Raw genomic sequence first — 23,395 nt, 5'->3', positions numbered from 1 at the left:
CATGTCAGTAAATGGAATCAAACACTCAACCTCAGCTCCGTACCACCCTGCCACCAATGGGTTGGCAGAACGCTTTGTGCAAACCCTAAAGCAAGGACTCCGGGCAGCAAAACGAGACCAAGGGACTTCGCAAACAAAACTGGCCAAGTTCCTGGCCTCCTACCGAAACACCCCACATGCCACGACAAATGAAAGCCCAGCCGCACTGATGTTTGGGAGGCCTCTCCGCACACAGCTGGACATCATGAAGCCAAACAGGCGTAATGAAGTGCTGAACAAACAAGCCAAGATGCTCTCCGGTGGCCGGGAGCGCCATCTCCAAACAGGACAGGAAGTGATGGTGCGAGACTACAGAAGAAGAGGGAAATGGACAAGAGGGACCGTACATACACAAACAGGACCCAGAACTTACCAGGTTCAAGTGAGCCCAGACATAATGTGGCGGCGTCACATTAACCAAATGCATTCCACGGAAAACAGCACAACAATCGAGAGAGAACAGGCACAGAGAGATCCTGAGAGTGACACACAGGGAACTGTAGAGGACGGTGGGGCAGTAAAGAGACCCCAGGCTGAAAGAAGGGAATGTGTTGATGAAGGTGCTGCTATAGCAGAAGCTATAATGGAACAAGCACACACTGAGGATGTTCAGGAGCCTCCAGACAATCCGAGGCGCTACCCAGAACGAAGGCACCGTCCACCAGACAGACTAGACTTATAAAACAAACAAAAACTAACTGTTCAAGTTCAAATTAAAAGATGCAAAATAACTACAACAAGTTCTGGGAAATGTTTCAGTTGTGGTTTGGTAAAAGTAACTCTGATTGTATAAGAGAAGGAATGTTATGTTCTGTTAATTACTGATGTCCCCTTTAAGGCGGGAGCACCCTTGGTCATGGTCAGTGTTGTTCTATGTTATTCTGGTACTAACTCGTTTGAGTAAATGTGAAGCTCCAGTTCAATTGCTTGTATTCAGAGTCTTTCTTATTACATAAATAAGTACTAAGTGTTAAGACACTACACCCATGAACATTCCATAAGCACAGGAACCAGTTTTGCCTGAGGAAAAGCGAAAGTAAAAGTGTTTCGGTCACACTTCTTGTCCTCGGATGATGGTGGTTATGATATTGTTTTATGAAGGGATAGTTATTTTTTATGACTTTCATACATTGATGCCGATATAAATCAGCTATTTTTTTATCAGCTACGGACTTTCCTCGGTAAATATAAATACAAATTAAAAATAAATACAAATCTGAAGTGGAAGACCATTAAAGGTAAGGGACTCTATTTTATCATTTTAAAGACCCTTGCGCCCTTCGGTCTCAAGGTAGACATTGATCTGAAGCCATTCTTGTGATTATCGTGACTTCGCCATTGTAATTGTTTGTAAGGTTGTGTAGTCAAATTAATCTATGATCGTATGCTATCCATTTGTATGCTGTTCTTTGTATGACATTTTAATATTTGATTATTAACCAATGATATTAGGCCACTCTTGGCCATGATTACAGACACCTGTGTCTTTTGACACTATATAAACGAGTCATCCCGCAGTGTTTGTGATTATACCCTGATGAAGACAGCTTGGCTGTCGAAACGTTGGTAATTAAATTTTTGCATCTGAGTTCCTAGAGTGTGCGGCTCTTTTATTTTCAAGTTTTCTACCCCGCTAGCCAGCACCTCGTCTTAATAGGTGTGCGTTTATTTTTCTTCTAGATCGCTCTATTTTATCAAACCTAACGCAATGGTAAATCTTAGCGCAGCTGCTCTTGTCATTGTCACGAAGCCTATCGTCCCACTCGCGTTAGTAGTTCTGAACGAGTAAGTGTAGGCTATATAGAAATAATGACGCTCAAATTGAAAATCATTAACCGAAATAATGAGGATTTCCGTCTAATTGGGGTGTACATTACATCTCACATACCTGAACCGAAACCGGTGTTGTGCCGAAAACCCCCTTCGCGTGAACGCTCACCACACTCAAATCTTCATTGCTGCGACTTGCTTGCTAGTTGAGATTTCTGCTCTTCACTCCGTTGTCAGTTTAGCCTACATTTCACTGATCTTAGTAGCAGAAACCATTTTTTATTTGTCCTTCAAGGCAGCTGTCAATGTTCATGTTAGGCAAAGTAATTTATTTATAGACTAATAAATGGTCAGACGGAAGCCACTCCTGGGTGATTGGCAGTGATTACAGTTTAGCTTGGCACACTTGTATTTGGGGAGTTTCTCCCATTCTTCTCTGCAGATCCTCTCCAGCTCTGTCAGGTTGGTTGGGGAGCATCGCTGCACAGCTATTTTCGGTCTCTCCAGAGATGTATGATCGGGTTCAAGTCCGTGCTCTGGCTGGGCCACTCGAGGACATTCAGATACTTGTCCCAAAGCCACTCTTGGCTGTGTGCTTAAAGTTGTTGTCCTGTTGGAAGGTGAACCTCCAACCCAGTCTGAGGTCCTCATCGCTCTGGAGCAAGTTTTCATCAAGGATCTCTCTGTACTTTGCTCCGTTCATCTTTCCCTCAATCCTGACTAGTCTCCCAGTCCCTGCCGCTAAAAAAACATCCCCTCAGCATGACGCTGCCACCACCATGCTTCACAGTAGGGATGATGCTAGGTTTCCTCCAGACTTGACTCTTGGCATTCAGGCTAAAGAGTTCAATCTTGGTTTCACCAGATCAGAGAATCTTCAAGGGGGCTGTCATGTGTATTTTACTGAGTAGTGGCTTTTGGTACCCTTCCCCAGATCTGTGCCTCGACAATCGTGTCTTGGAGATCTATGGACAATTTCTTTGACCTCATGGCTTGGTTTTTGCTCTGACGTGCACGCTCAACTGTGTGACCTTATATAAGATGGGTGTAGGCCTTTACATATCATGTCCAATCAATTCAATTTACCACATGTGGATTCCAATTAGGGCTGGGTGATATAGCCAAAATCTCACATCCTGATATAGGCCATTTCATATCCCGATAATGATACATATAGCACATTTTCTGTCAATTCAATTAATAGATAGTTTATATAAAATGACCAGATGTAAAGGCCTATTTATTACATTTTGAATTATACTCAACAAATAAAAGATACTTACTCATATTTTCTTTATAACCTTAGTGCAAATTTTCAATTAAGCATGTAACAAAATATTAATGTATAAAATCTAAAAAGGTAAATAGAAAACACTTCAACTGTAGTTGCAAACAAAATAAATATAGGCCTAATATACAGTGCCTTGCGAAAGTATTCGTCCCCCTTGAACTTTGCGACCTTTTGCCACATTTCAGGCTTCAAACATAAAGATATAAAACTGTATTTTTTTGTGAAGAATCAACAACAAGTGGGACACAATCATGAAGTGGAACGACATTTATTGGATATTTCAAACTTTAACAAATCAAAAACTAAAAAATTGGGCGTGCAAAATTATTCAGCCCCCTTAAGTTAATACTTTGTAGCGCCACCTTTTGCTGCGATTACAGCTGTAAGTCGCTTCGGGTATGTCTATCAGTTTTGCACATCGAGAAACTGACATTTTTTTCCCATTCCTCCTTGCAAAACAGCTCAAGCTCAGTGAGGTTGGATGGAGAGCATTTGTGAACAGCAGTTTTCAGTTCTTTCCACAGATTCTCGATTGGATTCAGGTCTGGACTTTGACTGGGCCATTCTAACACCTGAATATGTTTATTTTTGAACCATTCCATTGTAGATTTTGCTTTATGTTTTGGATCATTGTCTTGTTGGAAGACAAATCTCCGTCCCAGTCTCAGGTCTTTTGCAGACTCCATCAGGTTTTCTTCCAGAATAGTCCTGTATTTGGCTCCATCCATCTTCCCATCAATTTTAACCATCTTCCCTGTCCCTGCTGAAGAAAAGCTGCCACCACCATGTTGCTGCCACCACCATGTTTGACAGTGGGGATGGTGTGTTCAGCTGTGTTGCTTTTACCCCAAACATAACGTTTTGCATTGTTGCCAAAAAGTTCAATTTTGGTTTCATCTGACCAGAGCACCTTCTTCCACATGTTTGGTGTGTCTCCCAGGTGGCTTGTGGCAAACTTTAAACAACACTTTTTATGGATATCTTTAAGAAATGGCTTTCTTCTTGCCACTCTTCCATAAAGGCCAGATTTGTGCAATATACGACTGATTGTTGTCCTATGGACAGAGTCTCCCACCTCAGCTGTAGATCTCTGGAGTTCATCCAGAGTGATCATGGGCCTCTTGGCTGCATCTCTGATCAGTCTTCTCCTTGTATGAGCTGAAAGTTTAGAGGGACGGCCAGGTCTTGGTAGATTTGCAGTGGTCTGATACTGCTTCCATTTCAATATTATCGCTTGCACAGTGCTCCTTGGGATGTTTAAAGCTTGGGAAATCTTTTTGTATCCAAATCCGGCTTTAAACTTCTTCACAACAGTATCTCGGACCTGCCTGGTGTGTTCCTTGTTCTTCATGATGCTCTCTGCGTTTTTGAACGGACCTCTGAGACTATCACAGTGCAGGTGCATTTATACGGAGACTTGATTACACACAGGTGGATTGTATTTATCATCATTAGTCATTTAGGTCAACATTGGATCATTCAGAGATCCTCACTGAACTTCTGGAGAGAGTTTGCTGCACTGATTGTAAAGGGGCTGAATAATTTTGCACGCCCAATTTTTCCATTTTTGATTTGTTAAAAAAGTTTGAAATATCCAATAAATGTCGTTCCACTTCATGATTGTGTCCCACTTGTTGTTGATTCTTCGCAAAAAAATACAGTTTTATATCTTTATGTTTGAAGCCTGAAATGTGGCAAAAGGTCGCAAAGTTCAAGGGGGCCGAATACTTTCGCAAGGCACTGTATATATTCCAAATGCAAATTGTTATGTGACGCATATTAAAGCCAAAATAACATGCAAAACAGGCATTTCTCGACCGTGTAAATTGGGGCCATGTTTTGTAAGTTGTAACGGCAGCTGTTATCTCCTTCCATCTTCATGATTCTTTACCATATGGTGTGCCGCAGGCAAAAGCCTCAACGTCTGAGTCGGGGGTTTGTTTCAAGCACTCGACTGTACTTTTTGGGATCTCATCCGTAGACTGTTTCACATGATTCTTGCGTAAGTGGTAAAATAGGTTAGTGGTGTTTGAGCATGTTGTCGGGACGGGCCTGCGGCTTATTTTGCGGAGGACGGTTTTCTGTTTCGTTTCAGACTTTTCATACCCAAACCACGTCCATGCCACCGAAGTAGTTCATTTTTTACGAGCCGTGTCTCCGTGCTTTGTGTCACATTCACTCTCCATGTTTGCTTGTGTTGCAAATTTCTTTCCACACGAAGCGTCTCAAGGATGATAAATGGAAACAGGATGCATCTGAGCTCAATTTCAATCTTATAGCAAAGGGTCTGAATTGTTATGTAAATAAGGTATTTCTGTTTGACATTTTTTTAATAAATTAGCAAACATTTAAAAACAATTTTTTCGCTTTGTCATTATGGGTTATTGTGTGTAGATTTGAGTGATTTTTTTTTTTTCATATGGAAAAGGGAAAGGGGTCTGAATACTTTCTGAACGCACTGTACATATGAATTGGGTAAAGCAGTCTGTTAACATTATTAAAGTGACTATGTACAGCACCAGTCAAAGGTTTGGACACCTACTCATTCATGGGTTTTTCTATTTTATTACTCTTCTCTACATTGTAGAATACTGGTGAAGACATCAACACTATGAAATAACACATATGGAATAATGTAGTAACCAAAAAAGTGTTAAACAAATCAAGATATATTTTATATGAGATTCTTCAAAGTAGAGCCACCCTTTGCCTTGATGACAGCTTTGCACACTCTTGGCATGATTGCTTATGGCCTTATACAGCTGGTTGAGTGCTGTCTTAGTGCCAGCATCGGTTTGTGGTGGTAAATAGAGGGCTACGAATAATATAGATGAGAACTCTCTTGGTAGATATTCTGGTCTACAACTTATCATAAGGTAATACCTCAGGGGAGCAATACCTCGAGACTTCTTTAATATCAGACATTGTGCGCCAGCTGTTGTTGTAACGGTTTTCCTCCTCTTCTGAGGAGTAGGAAGGATCGGAACAATATGCAGTGTGGTAAGTGTTCGTCATTTTATTAAACTGAACTGAACACTACAATACAAAGTAAACAAAAAGAACAACCGAAACAGTTCCGTCTGGTAACTAATGCAAAGACAGAAAACAACTACCCACAAATCATAGTGGGAAAACAGGCTGCCTAAGTAAGGTTCTCAATCAGAGACAACGATAAACAGCTGCCTCTGATTGGGAACCATACCAGGCCAAACACAGAAATACAAAAACATAGAATAACAAGATAGAATGCCCACCCCAACTCACGCCCTGACCAAACTAAAATAGAGACATACAAAAGGAACTAAGGTCAGGACGTGACAGTTGTTGACAAATAGACACACACTCCCGCCCCTTGTCTTACAAGACGTAACTTCTCTGTCTGCCGATGCATGGAAAATCCAGCCAGCTCTATATTTTCTGTGTTGTTGTTCAGCATTGACTCGGTGAAACATAAGATATTACAGTTTTTAATGTCCCGTTGGTATGATAATCTTGATCGTAGATCATCCATTTTATTTTCCAATGATTGCACGTTGGCCAATAGAACGGATGGCAGTGGGGGTTTACTCACTCACCTATGAATTCTCAGAAGGTAGCCCAAACTCCGCCCCTTTTTTCTCTATTTTCTTCATGCAAATGACGGGCCCGTTCCCGAAAAAGCAGAATATTCTTCATGTCGGACTCGTTAAAGAAATAATCTTCGTCCAGTTTGAGGTGAGTAATAGCTGTTCTGATGTCCAGAAGTTATTTTTGGTCATAAGAGACGGTAGCAGCAACATTATATACAAAAATAAGTTAAAAAAAAAAAATTACAGATAAAACGAAAAAGAAAATAGTAGTTGGTTAGGAGCACGTTATATTTAGATTTTATGTGTGAGGCATGTTCTCAATTAGCAAGACATAGCCTTGCCCAATAATGGATTAAAGGAGCCTAATGTTTCTCCTTATAGTCCAAGGATCTTACAGCCAAAACAATCCAATACTCCATCTAGACATGAATCGATTCTCAATTGCGGTAAGGGTCTAGAAACAAAGCCCTCTGTTTTCATATCACATCAAAAATAATTTCACAAATGCTAAATTTACACTTATTGTACACTGTTTTAACTCGTTTTAATGCAGTTGCAGCCGACCAGCATTTTTCAGTGACAACACATTTGTGATGTCAGTCTTCCGTTTACACACAGGTGTTCGGAGACGCAGATAGCTAGTTAGCACAGGTAATCCGTCTTTCGTTTGTTTTCCGTAAACAAGTGCTGTAACATGAAAATATGGCCGCGTGGGAACCCTGAACCTAACCTTATAAAGGTGGATAGTAATTTAACATTTTTATTTTTTGTCGCTGATATGACAGATACATTCCTTATGTTTCCAAAACTGTACTGAAAACAATGCACATTAACATTTAGAGCAAGTGTTGGGGATCTTAAAGGGAAGATTGCAGAATAATGTTGCTGCTAACATTCCGATTTGTTTCATCCTTCCAACTAAAACTCCCAATATGACATATCACTTTACATTGGTATTTTGGGAGAATTAGGGACAATTTGGGAAAAGTGAAGTAAAGAGGAGCACTACACAAACAGGAGTGAAGCCACTGTCCACATAAGATTGAAGACCCACATCATACGGAGGGAGTACCTATAGCTAGCCTGAAGAATAATTCTGGCAGCAGTAAATCCAGGTATAATGGCTAACTAACATCCTGCAAGCTATATCGGCCAATAAAGATCAGGCAGTTCGGGGAGCACGTGATTCCGCGGAGCTGAGCAGAGGCTGACAAACCGAGCTCTTCAAAGTTATTTCATTATTACCTAAATAACAAGGTTGAAACAATATTCTAAGATCGGCTGATAAATTGTCAAGTACTTACCTTCTCAAAGAGCCAAACCTCCGACCGAGAGGCAAGAAGGACAACCAAAACGTTGTTGATTCCCAAGATAACGCTACAGCTAGCAAGATTAGCATTAGCCTCTTGCGAGCCTGCCGACATGCTGGCTACTCTCCTCCAGGGAATTCAGGATGGTAACAAAGCGCGGATCTCACCAGACGTCGCAAGCAGTTCAGACCTGCCGCCAAAGCACTGAAGGAGAAGAACATCACCGGCTACCTCATCCACCCTGCGCGGATGAAAGTTCAGACAAAGGCCAAAGCCATCTCTTCAACACACCGGAAGAAGTGTTCACTTTTCTCAAAGAACTGAACCGCGTCTGAACCAGGATAGTCTCACTGGGGGATAAGATGCAGTTTTGTTTGTTTTCTCATATTCGGGCTGTCCTGGGACTGAACTGCTGATGTCTTCTTGGAATTTGGATCCGTTTACCCCGCTATCCGGTCGCTATACGTTTTCAACTAACTGTTTTTTCCCCCAGGGTGAGTTCTATTTCATTTACAGGAGAGTATATATATTGGTTTAGTCAATATCCACTGAGCGAAGCAAATTAGTGGGCTTAGGCCCACTGCTTTCCCCCCCATTTATGTTTCTCCTCTCCTGAAAAGAGACTCAAGCATCCCTTACTGTGGGCAGTAAATATTCAGCCATAAATGTCTATTCACAACGTTTGTTTTCAACTTAGAGAGCTCGCAGGTTTTAGTTTACGGCAAGGTTTAGCTAGTAAGAGCAAGATGGAAAGCGAGCAACAACGTATCTCTACAAGTGTATTCATGTTTGATTGTTGGGATTGTTGTTTTAGTCTGACAATCGAGGTGGGTGGGGTTTCTTTTTTTTTCTATGTTTATTGTTGTTTTCTTCCTAAAGAGACACAAGTCACTTCTGTGTTATCATCTAAAGTTGAAACCTTTCCTGACTATTTACATATGAGAGATTTCCATTCAGTTACATATTTGAAACCCAACCTATGCTTAATCCACTAAAATATATGTCACATTCAACGTAAAAGGTCTTAACAGCCTGATTAAAAGGAAAATAGTCTGGGCCTCCCGGGTGGTGCAGTGGTCTAAGGCACTGCATCGCAGTGCTAGCTGTGCCACCAGAAACTCTGGGTTTGAGCTCAGGCTCTGTCGCAGCCGGCCGCGACCGGGAGGTCCATGGGGCGACGCACAATTGGCCTAGCGTCGTCCGGGTTAGGGAGGGTTTGGCTGGTAGGGATATCCTTGTCTCATCGCGCACTAGCGACTCCTGTGGCGGGCTGGGCGCAGTGCCCGCTGACCAGGTCGCTAGGTGTACTGTGTTTCCTCCGACACATTGGTGCGGCTGGCTTCCGGGTTGGATGCGCGCTGTGTTAAGAAGCAGTGCGGCTTGGTTGGGTTGTGTTTCGGAGGACATATGGCTCTTCACCTTCGTCTCTCCCGAGCCCGTACGGGAGTTGTAGCAATGAGACAAGATAGTAACTACTAACAATTGGATACCACGAAATTGGGGAGAGAAAGGGGGAGAAAAAAAGGGGGGGAAAGGAAAATAGTCTATACATACCTTAAGAAATTAAAGGCTGACATTGTGTTTTTACAAGAAACACATCTTACAGCCAGTGAACACAATAAATTGAAGAGGGAATGGGTAGGACAAGTTTTTGCGTCCTCTTTTAACTCCAAAGCAAGAGGAACTGCAATTTTGATAAGTAGACACATCCCCTTCTGCGTTAACAACACCATCTCTGATCCCTCGGGCAGGTTTGTTTTTGGTGCAGGGGCATATGTTTTCAGAGTCTTGGACCCTATTGAATATTTATGCTCCTAACTTTGATGAACATACAGTGCCTTGCGAAAGTATTGGGCCCCCTTGAACTTTGCGACTTTTTGCCACATTTCAGGCTTCAAACAAAGATATAAAACTGTATTTTTTTGTGAAGAATCAACAACAAGTGGGACACAATCATGAAGTGGAACGACATTTATTGAATATTTCAAACTTTTTTAACAAATCAAAAACTGAAAAATAGGGCGTGCAAAATTATTCAGCCCCTTTACTTTCAGTGCAACTCTCTCCAGAAGTTCAGTGAGGATCTCTGAATGATCCAATGTTGACCTAAATGACTAATGATGATAAATACAATCCACCTGTGTGTAATCAAGTCTCCGTATAAATGCACCTGCACTGTGATAGTCTCAGAGGTCCGTCAAAAGCGCAGAGAGCATCATGAAGAACAAGGAACACACCAGGCAGGTCCGAGATACTGTTGTGAAGAAGTTTAAAGCCGGATTTGGATACAAAAAGATTTCCCAAGCTTTAAACATCCCAAGGAGCACTGTGCAAGCAATAATATTGAAATGGAAGGAGTATCAGACCACTGCAAATCTACCAAGACCTGGCCGTCCCTTTAAACTTTCAGCTCATACAAGGAGAAGACTGATCAGAGATGCAGCCAAGAGGCCCATGATCACTCTGGATGAACTGCAGAGATCTACAGCTGGGGTGGGAGACTCTGTCCATAGGACAACAATCAGTCGTATATTGCACAAATCTGGCCTTCATGGAAGAGTGGCAAGAAGAAAGCCATTTCTTAAAGATATCCATAAAAAGTGTTGTTTAAAGTTTGCCACAAGCCACCTGGGAGACACACCAAACATGTGGAAGAAGGTGCTCTGGTCAGATGAAACCAAAATTGAACTTTTTGGCAACAATGCAAAACGTTATGTTTGGCGTAAAAGCAACACAGCTGAACACACCATCCCCACTGTCAAACATGGTGGTGGCAGCATCATGGTTTGGGCCTACTTTTCTTCAGCAGGGAGAGGGAAGATGGTTAAAATTGATGGGAAGATGGATGGAGCCAAATACAGGACCATTCTGGAAGAAAACCTGATGGAGTCTGCAAAAGACCTGAGACTGGGACGGAGATTTGTCTTCCAACAAGACAATGATCCAAAACATAAAGCAAAATCTACAATGGAATGGTTCAAAAATAAACATATCCAGGTGTTAGAATGGCCAAGTCAAAGTCCAGACCTGAATCCAATCGAGAATCTGTGGAAAGAACTGAAAACTGCTGTTCACAAATGCTCTCCATCCAACCTCACTGAGCTCGAGCTGTTTTGCAAGGAGGAATGGGAAAAAATGTCAGTCTCTCGATGTGCAAAACTGATAGAGACATACCCCAAGCGACTTACAGCTGTAATCGCAGCAAAAGGTGGCGCTACAAAGTATTAACTTAAGGGGGCTGAATAATTTTGCACGCCCAATTTTTCAGTTTTTGATTTGTTAAAAAAGTTTGAAATATCCAATAAATGTCGTTCCACTTCATGATTGTGTCCCACTTGTTGTTGATTCTTCACAAAAAAAATACAGTTTTATATCTTTATGTTTGAAGCCTGAAATGTGGCAAAAGGTCGCAAAGTTCAAGGGGGCCGAATACTTTCGCAAGGCACTGTATGTTTATTCAGAATGTCTTCCTTCAGGTTGCTCAAACACCACCAGGATGGCTACTGGTTGTAGGAGATTATTTTTTTTGTTTAGATACAGTTCTTGATAGGTCCTCTGATAAACCCTCACTTCTTACCAAAGCCGGCAAGCTCACCATGTAATTCGTGAAATATCTGAATTTACTAGACATCTGGAGACAGTTGCACCCACAGGATAGGGACTACTCTTTTTATTCACACAACACACACGCATAGATAACTTTTTACTTTCGACACAACTGTTTCATAGAGTGTTAGATATCGAGTATCTCCCCAGATTGCTTATTGACCATTCTCCTCTGGTATTATCAATCTCCATTCCTACCAAGGTAAATGGAGCATATAGATGGAGACTAAATTCTACACTCCTAAAGCAACCTGAATTTTGTGCATTCATCAAAGAGCAGATCAATATTTTTACTTTGACAAACAAACCCTCCGCTCCCGACAGTTTCATTCTTTGGGACACATTGAAAGCCTATCTGAGGGGACAGATCATTTTCTATACTAAAGGGTTGAAGAGAAAACACGGTGCGGAACTGAATGCCCTTGAATCTGAAATCTCTGAGCTAGAGAGAACCTACCAAAGAGGCCCGACTAAAGATCTATACAGGTTTTTGGTAAATAAAAAACTGAAATATAATATTCTGAACACATATCAAGCTGAGAGGGCCATCACTAAATCAAACCAGCGTTATTACGAGCTTGGAGAGAAAGCTCACAAAGTATTGGCATGGCAACTGAAAGCGGACAATTAATGCTATAGAAACTCTTACTAATGAGATATCTTTCGACCTTACTGAAATGAATGATACTTTTAAGAAATACTACGAAGACCTCTACACTTCCCAATCAAGTGATGATCTATCAGAGATCAACTCCTTTCTCTCCTCTCTCAACCTCCCATGCCTGTCAGAGGAAGACAGAGAGCACCCGAGTGAACACTTCTCATTTCCTGAATTGCTGGAGGCCATTAAATCCTTACCTTCTAATAAATCTCCTGGGGAAGATGGCTTCCCTCCAGAGTTAGCTACCTACAACTACAACACTTTATTAGGGTGACTCTCAAGGGACAATGGAACCTACCTAAGATGTCACCTATTGAACAACTCTGCCACGCAGACCAATCACTGTTCAAGACCGTTTCCCATGTTTATGATGCTCTTATATCAGGACTAACACTGCCTGAGCTAGATAAACACCGACTTAGATGGGAAAAAGATCTGGGTATTGATCTTGATGAGGGTCTATGGAGTGACCTATGCAGGGATGGTGTTACATCCACATTGAACTCCAGATACAGACTGATCCAGTTTAATTCCCTCCATCAGCTCTATATCACCCCATCTAGACTGCACAAGTTCAACCCTGATATCTCCTCCCTATGTTTTAGATGTGGCTCAGATGAAGGAACATTCCTCCATTCCACTTGGCAGTGGTCAAACTACACGGTTTCTGGCAGGGGGTATGCGATACCATATCCTCAATTCACGGGGTTGCATTCCCTTTAGACCTGGAGCTCTGTCTACTGGGTACATTTACTAACTCCAATCTTAGGCAAAGCCATACTTTTAAGCTAACAGAAATATTGCTAGCGGTTGCCAAGAAATGTATTGCCTTGAAATGGAAATCCGATTCCTCCCTGCCAATTGCAATGTGGCTAAGTTAATAGTTGTATCCCACTGGAGAAAATCACTTACTGCTTGAGGAATAAGTTAGAGACATTTTACAGAATTTGGCAACCTTTTATTGACTATTTGGAGAATCTTCCCTCACATCACATTGATTGAATCTCTATAAATCCTTATAATGTTTCACACATAATGTATGGTATGTAGCTTATGGCAGGTGACTGACTATATGATCCAATGTCTCGTTATGATTATTTTTTATTTTACTCTTTATTATGACTTATTTATTGTATGTTTGTATATATAATTATACTTTATTTTTTATTTTCCCATGATGTCAAGCAAAGAGGCACTGAGTTTGAAGGTAGGCCTTGAAATACATCCACAGGTACACCTCCAATTGACTCAAATGATGTCAATTAGCCTATCAGAAGCTTCTAAAGCCATGACATCATTTTCTGGAATTTTCCAAGCTTTTTATTAAAGGCACAGTCAACTTAGTGTATATAAACTTCTGACTCACTGGAATTGTGATACAGTGAATTGTAAGTGAAATAATCTGTAAACAATTGTTGGAAAAATGTATTGTGTCATGCACAAAGTAGATGTCCTAACCAACTTGCCAAGAAATTTGTGGAGTGGTCGAAAAACGAGTTTTGATGACTCCAACCTAAGTGTATGTTAACTTCCGACTTCAACTGTATGTATGGCAGGACCAAATTGGAGAGCTAGGTAAGAGTAAGCCCATGTAATGCTTTGTAGGTTAGCAGTAAAACATTGAAATCAGCCCTAGCCTTAACAGGAAGCCAGTGTAGGGAGTCATGCACTGGAGTAATATGATCACATTTTGGGGTTCTAGTCAAGAATCTAGCAGCCGTGTTTAGCACTAACTGAAGTGTTTTTAGTGCTTTATCCAGTTAGCCAGATAGTAGAGCATTGCAGTAGTCTAATCTAAAAGTGACAAAGCATGAAATAGCTTTTCTGCATAATTTTTGGACAAAACGTTTCTGATCTTTGCAATGTTACGGAAATGGAAAAAAGCTGTCCTTGAAATATTTTATTTTGATATGCTCATCAAAAGAGGTCCTTCACATTTTTATTTGAGATGACCGATCAATCATCAAGATTAATTGTAAGAACCAACAGTAGATCTCTCTCTCTCTGTTTTGTCTGAGTTTAAAAGTAAAACATTTGCCACCATCCACTTCCTTATGTATGAAACACAGGCTTCCAGGCAAGGCAATTTTGGGGCTTCTCCATGTTTTATTGAAATGTACAGCTGTGTGTCGTCCAACATTTCAGTGAAAATTGACATTGTGTTTCTGAATGACATCACCAAGAGGTACTATATATAGTGAAAACAATAGTGGTCCTAAAATGGAACCTTGAGGAACGCCGAAACTTACAATTGATTTGTCAGATGATTAAGCATCCATGATATGTTTCTGACAGATAAGATCAAACCAGGCTAGAACTTGTCTGTGTAATCTCTCCAAAAGAATGTGGTGATCGATGGTGTCAAAGGCAGCACTAAGGTCTAGGAGCACGAGGACAGATGCAGAGTCTTGGTCTGACGCCATTAAAAGGTAATTTATCGTCTTCACAAGTGCAGTCCCAGTGCTATAATGGTGTCTAAAACCAGACTGAAGCATTTCGTATACATTATTTGTCTTCAGGAATGCAGTGAGTTGCTGCGCAACAGCTTTTTCAAACATTTGAGAGGAATGGGAGATTTGATATAGGCCAATAGTTTAAAAAAAACATTTTCCAGGTCAAGGTTTGTCTTTTTCAAGAGAGGCTTTATGACTGCCACTTTTAGTGACTTTGGTACATCCATGTGACTGGGCCAGTTCGTTTTGCATGGACTGGTCCACTTAGATTGCTTTCCATCTTAATTTTTTATAATCTTCTAGCAGTATAACATGACTGAAGTGCCAGGTGTTCCCCTGACCTAGTCTGCTTTGGGCAGACTCTCTTCCCAATATTCTTGCATTTTGACCAAACATGCCTGCTGGTAAACAGTGCACTGCCACCATCAGGCAAAGATTGTTGGTACAAAACATTAGGAACACCTTTGTAATATTGAGTTCCAACCCCTTTTCCCTCAGAACAGCCTCAATCTGTCAGGGCATGGACTACAATGTGTCAAAAGCGTTCCACAGGGATGCTGGCCCTTGTTGACTCCAATGCTTCCCACAGTGTCAAGTTGGCTGGATGTCCTTTGGGTGGTGGACCATTGTTGATACACACGGGAAACTGTTGAGCGTGACAAACCCAGCAGCTTTGCAGTTCTTAACACACTCAAACCGGTGCACCTGGCAACAACTACCATACCCTGTTCAAAGGGATATAGATATTTTGTCTTGGCCATTCAATCTCTGAATGATTCTTCTTCTTCGGTGGATCTTATACAACTTAAAGGTGCCTACACTGCCACCTACTGTACTAAAGTGTTAGGCCAGTCACAGCCTACCTACATAAAATTCTCTTCATTATTCCTGTTCCTAAAAGGAATTTTTTTTGCCATCAACTAACCCTACACCTATGTACCACAAATCTCATACTCCCAGGTACAGCTCTGCCGCTGCCACCTACACTCATTAAAACCCCACTACCCCATTCCACTACTTTGACCTTATCTACTCCTGTACCATGCCAATGGCCTGGAAAGACAGGACACCACCCCTCAACACACCCTATAACTCTTCTGAAGTCAAATCTCGTATATCCAAATACTTTGATTTGGATATACGATGTGATTTTGCTTGATTTACGTTCCATTTCTGCAGTACAGTTAATAGCGATTGCTATGAATGCTAAGAAGCCATTCTTACTGAAGCATTTCTCACTCATCACCCTATCCCTCTGTGCTGGCACAAATCTACTGCTCACTGGGATCCTCTCAGGATCCATCATCCTTGACCCATCCTCCTCCACTTTCTTCACTGCATCAGCATACGACACGCTCTGCACTATTCTGACTCTGACCACTTCAACCTGCCCATCTCACACTGGACACTTCCGATCCCCAGCAACATGAGCACCCCTATAGTTGACACACACAACTTTATCCACCGAAACTATACAATCCTCTGTCCCATGCCATTCTACACACTTCCCACATCTTGGAATCTCCCTCCCACACTGCTGCAACAAGACCATAAAGGTTGCACCTGAAACAGTGCAGTGTATTCTGCACAAAAGCAGGATGACTTCTTATGGATAGGGGGCAGTATTCGGAAGTTTGGATGAATGAGGTTCCCAATGTAAACTACCTGTTACTCAGGCCCAGAAGCTAGGATATGCATATAATTGGTAGTATTGGATAGACAAAGAATGTATGTGAGTATAACAGAACTGATATGGCAGGTGAAAACCCGAGGACAATCCATCCAGAATTGTTTTTTTCAGCTCACCACTGATTACTATTGCTGTCAATGGGAATATAAAAGGAATACCTCCCAGAATGCAGTTCCTAGGGCTTCCACTAGATGTCAACAGTCTTTAGAAAGATTTTCAGGCTTGTTTTTTGATAAATGAGCTAGAATTTGTAGTTTTTGTAGGTGGCTCCTATTTTGGCTGTAGTGTTTGTAACGTGTTCCTGTGAGTGCGCGCACTTCGTTATTTATCCCTGGTAATGACAATACTATTCTCCGTCTTAAATTGTATTGTTTATTTACATATTAGGGTACCTGAGGTTTGATTAGAAATGTTGTTTAACTTGTTTGGACGAAGTATATTGGTAACGTTTGGGATTCTTTTTGTATGCATATTGAACGAGGGAAACCGGTGGATTATTGAATGAAGAGCGGCAACTAAACTAACTTTTTTGGGATATAAAGAAGGACTTTATCGGACAAAACGACAATTTGTGATGCAGCTGGGACCTTTTGAATTGCTAACAGAGGAAGATCTTCAAAGGTAAGTTATTTATTTTATCGCTATTTCTGACTTTAGTTATGCCTCTGCTTGGTTGGAAAATGTTTGTGGCGTGCTCCGGTGAGGGTGCGCACTTGGTTATTTATCTGCAGGAATGAACATACTATTTTCCGTCTTAAATTGAACCATTTATTTACATATTAGGGTACCTGAGGATTGATTAGAAACGTTGTTTGACTTGTTTGGACAAAGTATATTGGTAACATTTGCGATTAATTTTGTATGCATTTTGAACAAGGGGAAACCGGGGGATTATTGAATGAAGCGCGCCAACTAAACTGACTTTTGGGATATAAAGAAGGACTTTATCGAAATAAACAAACATTTGTGATGTAGCTGGTACCTTTTTGAGATTTCCGTACCCAACTACAACATTTTCCATCAAGATAGAACTGCCAAAGGGGGAGGAGTTGCAATCTACTGCAGAGATAGTCAGCAAAGTTCTGTCATACTTTCCAGGTCTATACCCAAACAGTTCGAACTTCTAATTTTAAAAATTATAATCTCTCGAGAAATAAGTCTCTCACTGTTGCCGCCTGCTATCGATGTCCCTCCGGTCCAAGCTGTGCCATGGACACCATTTGTGAATTGATCGCCCCCCATCTAGCTTCAGAGTTCGTTCTGTTAGTTGACCTAAACTGGGATATGCTTAACAGCACGGCAGTCCTACATTCTAAGCTAGATGCCCTCAATCTCACACAAATCATCAAGGAACCCACCAGGTACAACCCTAAATCCGTAAACATGACCAACTTGCACTCCAAATGCACCTCTGTTTTCAATCAGGATCTCAGCGATCACTGCCTCATTGCCTGTATCCGCTATGGGTCCGCGGTCAAACGACCACCCCTCATCACTGTCAAACGCTCCCTAAAAGACTTCTGCGAGCCTTTCTAATTAACCTGGCCCCGGTATCCGGGAAGGATATTGACCTCATCCCGTCAAGAGAGGATGCCTGGTCGTTCTTTAAAAGTAATTTCCTCACCATCTTAAATAAGCATGCCCCTTTCAAAGAATGTAGAACTAAGAACAGATATAGCCCTTGGTTCACTCCAGACCTGACTGCCCTTGACCAGCACAAAAACATCCTGTGGTGGACTGCAATAGCATCAAATAGTCCCCGCGATATGCAACTGTTCAGGGAAGTCAGGAACCAATACACCCAGTCAGTCAGGAAAGCAAAGGCTAGCTTTTTCAAGCAGAAATTTGCATCCTGTAGTTCTAACTCCAAAAAGTTTTGGGGCACTGTAAAGTCCATGGAGAACAAGAGCACCTCCTCCCAGGTGCCCACTGCACTGAGGCTAGGTAACACGGTCACCACCGATAAATTCATGATAATCAAAAATTTCAATAAGCATTACTCAACGGCTGGCCATGCCTTCCTCCTGGCTACTCCAATCCCGGCCAACAGCTCCGCCCCCCCGCAGCTACATGCCCAAGCCTCCCCAGCTTCTCCTTCACCCAAATTCAGATAGCTGATGTTCTGAAAGAGCTGCAAAACCTGGACCCGTACAAATCAGTTGGGCTAGACAATCTGGACCCTCTCTTTCCGCCACCATTGTTGCAACCCCTATTACTAGCCTGTTCAACCTCTCTTTCGTATTGTCCGAGATCCCTAAAGATTGAAAAGCTGCCGCGGTAATCCTCTTCTTCAAAGGGGGTGACACCCTGGACCCAAACTGTTACAGATCTATATCCATCCTGCCCTGCCTTTCTAAAGTATTCGAAAGCCAAGTTAATAAACAGATCACTGACCATTTCAAATCCCACCGTACCTTCTCTGCTGTCTTATCCGGTTTCCGAGCCTGTCACGGGTGCACCTCAGCCACGTTCGAGGTGCTAAACGATATCATAACCACCATCGATAAAAGACAGTACTGTGCAGCCGTCTTCATCGACCTGGCCAAGACTCAATAGCCTTTGTTTTTCTAATGACTGCCTCGCCTGGTTCACCAACTACTCTGCAGACAGAGTTCAGTGTGTCAAATTGGAGGGCCTGTTGTCCGGACCTCTGGCAGTCTCTATTCTCGGGCCGACTCTTTTCTCTGTATATATCAATGATGCCACTCTTGCTACGGGCGATTCCCTGATCCACCTCTACGCAGACGACACCATTCTGTATACTTATGGCCCTTCCTTGGACACTGTGCTAACTAACCTCCAAACGAGCTTCAATGACATAAAACACTCCTTCCGTGGCCTTCAACTGCTCTTAAACGCTAGTAAAACTAAATGCATGCTTTTCAACCGTTCGCTGCCCGTACCCGCCCGCCCGAATAGCATCACCACCCTGGACGATTCCGACCTAGAGTATGTGTACAACTATAAATACCTAGGTGTCTGGTTAGACTGTAAACTCTCCTTCCAGACTCATATTAAACATTTATAATCCAAAATCAAATCTAGAATGATGGCGTTTCTCCAAAACCCAACCTTCTGTTCCTTAGTTCAATTTACAAGTCTGGCTATCTCTGACCTCTCATTGTTTCCTTCACGACCATACCTGCTCAACTGTACACTTACGACCTTGCTCCAGCCACCGCAATCATGTTAGTAAAACCCTAGTTCACGATCCATGTCTCAAGGCTTAACAATCCTGATTTTAACCTGTCTCCACCGCTTAATCTACACTGACTAAAGTGGATATAACAGGTGGGATCAGTAAGGGATCACAGCTTTCTCCTGGATTCACTTGATCAGTCTGTTTTGTACACTCCTTTAAATGGAATATCAGCAATCTACATTAGATTTGCATATCATGCAACCAGTCCTTTAACAAAATTCACCTGACCCAGAAGATTCGATCATCAATAGGCGCTAAAGGTAGTTAGCATCTGAATGGGCTAGATATAGCCTAGGCCTACCAATGATATGGTGTTATAGGACAGAATAAATTGAATATATTTGGAGGAGTGTGTCTTTTGTAGCCGGACTAGAGGCGCTCCTTGGAAATGGGGATGGATACAAGGCAAATAGAGTGTCCTGCACTGAAGGACGAACTACAGTGTGTGAATTGTGAATAATACAAAGGCCTCATGAGTAGACCATTTTAGAAACCTTTTATGGATCGGCTTCTTGACAAACGAAACAGAATACAAGCAATTCTTACAGGAAAATACCATAATTGCTTCTAAATATGAGTGTCACCGGATCATCTCTTCTTCCATGATGAGCAAATAGCCTACATGGAGGGGTTTTCACACACATCCAAAATAATAACAGGAGCTGGCTAAAATAATGTACAATAACCTCCTAGATAGATAAAAGGGGATGCTCCCAAACTTGATCTTCTAATAAAACGTTGGTGATTTAAGATTTATTTTGAAGCCGTCTGATGAGCCAAACCCTTTGTGATAGTCGCGACTACTTGGCTAATGCATTGGGCAGGACAAAATAAATAGCTTTCATTGAGAGGAGGGGAGGCTATGCTTGGTTTTTAATAAATATTTTATTAAAAATAATATTTTTTTAATGTTTCTAAATACGAGGTTTACTGGTACAAAATGCACATCCCTCTTGTCCCATGGGCAAATGGTCACTGTACGTCACAGCTGGATAGGCTGCGTTTCCACTGTCAAAATCCATGCTATAATAGCAAACACGTTACTTCTAAAAGACCAGGTTTTGGTTGGTCTTAAATATCCCATCAGCGCTGCCTGAAATTGGCACTTTAGCAGACATTTTCAACACTACACCTCACACATTGCCACCACTCACACCTCAGCGCAAGCGAATTCGTATAAGACAGGTAAATTACCAATCCTGGCGCTAAGGTTTGAAAACAGAAGAGTGACAGCTTTAACAGGTCGAAATTGCAAATGAGTGTGGGTAGCATAGAGCCCAAGAAATCTTACTTTCAATTTCCAAAAATAAACTCAACATTCCAATTTCAATAGACGTGTTTTACTGGGAAGGGGAAAATATAACAAAAACAATACAACTAAGTAACCTAATGATGTCTGTAGTAATGGTTTCAAACCTTTTTTTATGCAGGCAAAATGGCAGAGTCCAGTGTTCATAGTAAGTCAACATGTTACTTTCTCAGATGGCATTGGTTGTTTTTCTTGCTTAGATGTACTGGTCTGATATTTCATCTAAATATGTCAGTTATAAAGTTGTAAGCTGTTACAAAAAGTAGCTGAGCTGATAGACCACCTTTTTTTTTTACATAAGGCAGCTGCAATAATGATTAAGGTCACGGAATTAACAATAAAGGTTCCCTCTTTAATATCCTCTTGCAGATAATCCAAGGATGAGAAAATTCTTCACTGTTGTCAGTGGCAATACCTTGGGGTCTCATAAGGACTTTTTGAAACAACTCACCATGCAACAAGACTTTACTGAAGTGATGACCCTGGAGAAGAGTGATGTCATCATAACTTTCTGTCCTATCGTCAGTCGTGCTGGGACTGATATTGAAGCAGCACTGCAGGAGATCCCAAGTAACGAAGCAAAGTTATTGACATATACTGTATATCTGAAATGTTTTATATGAAATCCATGTCCGTGTTGACCTATGTATCTAGCAAGGCGCTAATTATCTGAGTGTTTTATTTGTTAGCTTTTTGTTATGCTAAACATTTTTTTGTCACTCTCTATACAGCTGGTAAATGTGTTGTTTTGGTGGTGCTGCATCATACCTTCAACCCAGACTGCACAGTACCTGACAGTAGCAGACTGGTGACCAGAGGTGATATGCTAACAGTGGACTGTCTGTTCCATGAGAACCAGGGACTACTGGACTGTCCTCGCAATACAGAAGCAGTCCGGACGATTTGGAGCCATCTGAACATACAGCCAATGGTAATTCACCCCACCAACAACCTACATGTACCAGTAGTACATTTCTCTCATACTCCCCATGCATACTTTTGTCATGTTTTTTTATTGACCCATTCAAATGTGTCATGTCACCTATACAGTATACAAATATGGAGAAACACAGATTTCACAAATGTTTCATTAATCATTCTGATAGTCTTAGAATAATGATTGCTAGTTTAATGTTCGTTTTTGACTGTGTTTGATGCCACAAAACAACATAATAATAAGAACACCCGAAAAGGTTTGTTCAAAAACAAAAAGCCGAGTGAGCAGAAGAGTAAGAAGCAAGTGGATGCACCGAAAAAAGAACTACGGGAAGAAAAATGTCAGCAATGTGTACACAAGGACAATCTACTAAAGCAAATAGATGAACTGAACCAAATACTTGGTGAGACAGACTTTCAATAATCACAAAGTTATTATTTAATCATAACCACTATTACAGACTCATTTTGATAGTTACATCTCCTCATACTGTTCTATCATACATGTAGTATCACCACAGCTGCCTTGCATTTTTGCCTAATGTCCCAACACAGAATTTGCATGTCCTTTGTCATCTCAGATCAACAGGTACATGATCTGAAGAACGAGGTAGAGAGACTGAGAAGCCAGGTCACAGCCCAGATGACTGGTGAGTCTGATCTATAAATCTCAGTGATTTGTTTCCAAACAAGTGCAGAGACTTGATGTTTGTCAAGCTCGCGAATGCAAACTAATCATAAACAGATGTAGCCTACACACAACAGCTAGCCGGACGTCCCAGTTTCCCCTCTGGTAGATTTTTATTCCTTCATTACTACTGATATGTAATTGATGTAGAAATGTTACATGTCTGATTTGCAGGTAGAAATGTTACATGTATAAGCTTTAAACGCTTCGAGGGCTTCAACTTTTCAACCGCAGACTATTTTCACTCATGACTTTGTCTGGCACCACCTTTACTGGGCCTTTTGACAGTTGTAACTCTTTCATTTCAACGTAATAGGATTGTTCAGCGAAATTAGGACCTCAGATACCCTAAGCAGTCTATGGACTGATCTTAATCTCTCCTGGACAGATTCTGCGCCTCAACCTGAACAATCGGTTGTGACGGGATGGAATGCACAGGATAAGGAGCAGCAGTCGGCCCATTGTTTGGGTTTTCATCACTGATTATTTGGATGGGGGTGGAGGGGGGTTAACAAGTGACATCAATAAGGGATCATAGCTTTCATCTGGATTCACCTGGTCAGTCTATTCATGTTTAGTACACTGACCATTTTATTCCAAAACAGTCACATCGTTGTGATGTGAAACTTCAGACACTTTTTGCTGATCAAAATGCTAACATAAGCCCTTCTTGGTAGTGACTTTTGTACCAAAACCAAAGTGTGGATTGTAGTCACTCCTTAGAGCAGTCTGATCTCAGTTAACCCAGAACCTAAATATTTCTAATTTGATGAGCTGTGTGATTAAGGTCTGGGTCCTGTTAGAAATTGGGAGTTTCGGTTTGCGAAGTCTCCACCCTCGCAAAAGGAAACTCTCAGCCCCCCCCCCCCCC

General features: G+C 41.5%; 1 protein-coding gene across 3 annotated transcripts; it reads left to right on the top strand.

Moving 5' to 3' along the window:
• Nucleotides 1-382: 382 nt before the first annotated feature.
• On the top strand, nucleotides 383-23,395 carry LOC110491643. Of its 3 annotated transcripts, XM_021565241.2 has the most exons (7): nucleotides 383-1,277; nucleotides 21,022-21,048; nucleotides 21,270-21,470; nucleotides 21,632-21,831; nucleotides 22,081-22,240; nucleotides 22,418-22,486; nucleotides 22,913-23,395. In XM_021565241.2, exons 2-7 carry the CDS (start codon nucleotides 21,027-21,029, stop codon nucleotides 23,005-23,007), a joined length of 747 nt encoding a protein of 248 aa, XP_021420916.2. In that variant the 5' UTR covers nucleotides 383-1,277; nucleotides 21,022-21,026; the 3' UTR covers nucleotides 23,008-23,395. The 3 variants fall into 3 exon arrangements, with proteins under 3 accessions (XP_021420916.2, XP_036802407.1, XP_036802408.1); XM_036946512.1 differs by lacking the exon at nucleotides 21,022-21,048; XM_036946513.1 differs by lacking the exon at nucleotides 22,081-22,240 and having other exon boundaries at nucleotides 22,426-22,486.

Source organism: Oncorhynchus mykiss, chromosome 16, assembly GCF_013265735.2.
Source record: "Oncorhynchus mykiss isolate Arlee chromosome 16, USDA_OmykA_1.1, whole genome shotgun sequence".
In the NCBI taxonomy this organism is placed as follows: Eukaryota; Metazoa; Chordata; class Actinopteri; order Salmoniformes; family Salmonidae; genus Oncorhynchus; species Oncorhynchus mykiss.
This window is presented reverse-complemented; position numbering and strand designations above follow the sequence as displayed.

What these genes read in the sequence shown, in the direction of transcription:
- LOC110491643 (XM_021565241.2), top strand. Translation starts at nt 21,027, where the DNA reads ATGGCAGAGTCCAGTGTTCATA. An exon ending in GGCAGAGTCCAGTGTTCATA is followed by an intron (nt 21,049 to 21,269) that starts GTAAGTCAACAT and finishes ATCCTCTTGCAG; the next exon opens with ATAATCCAAGGATGAGAAAA. An exon ending in ATCTGAACATACAGCCAATG is followed by an intron (nt 21,832 to 22,080) that starts GTAATTCACCCC and finishes CATAATAATAAG; the next exon opens with AACACCCGAAAAGGTTTGTT.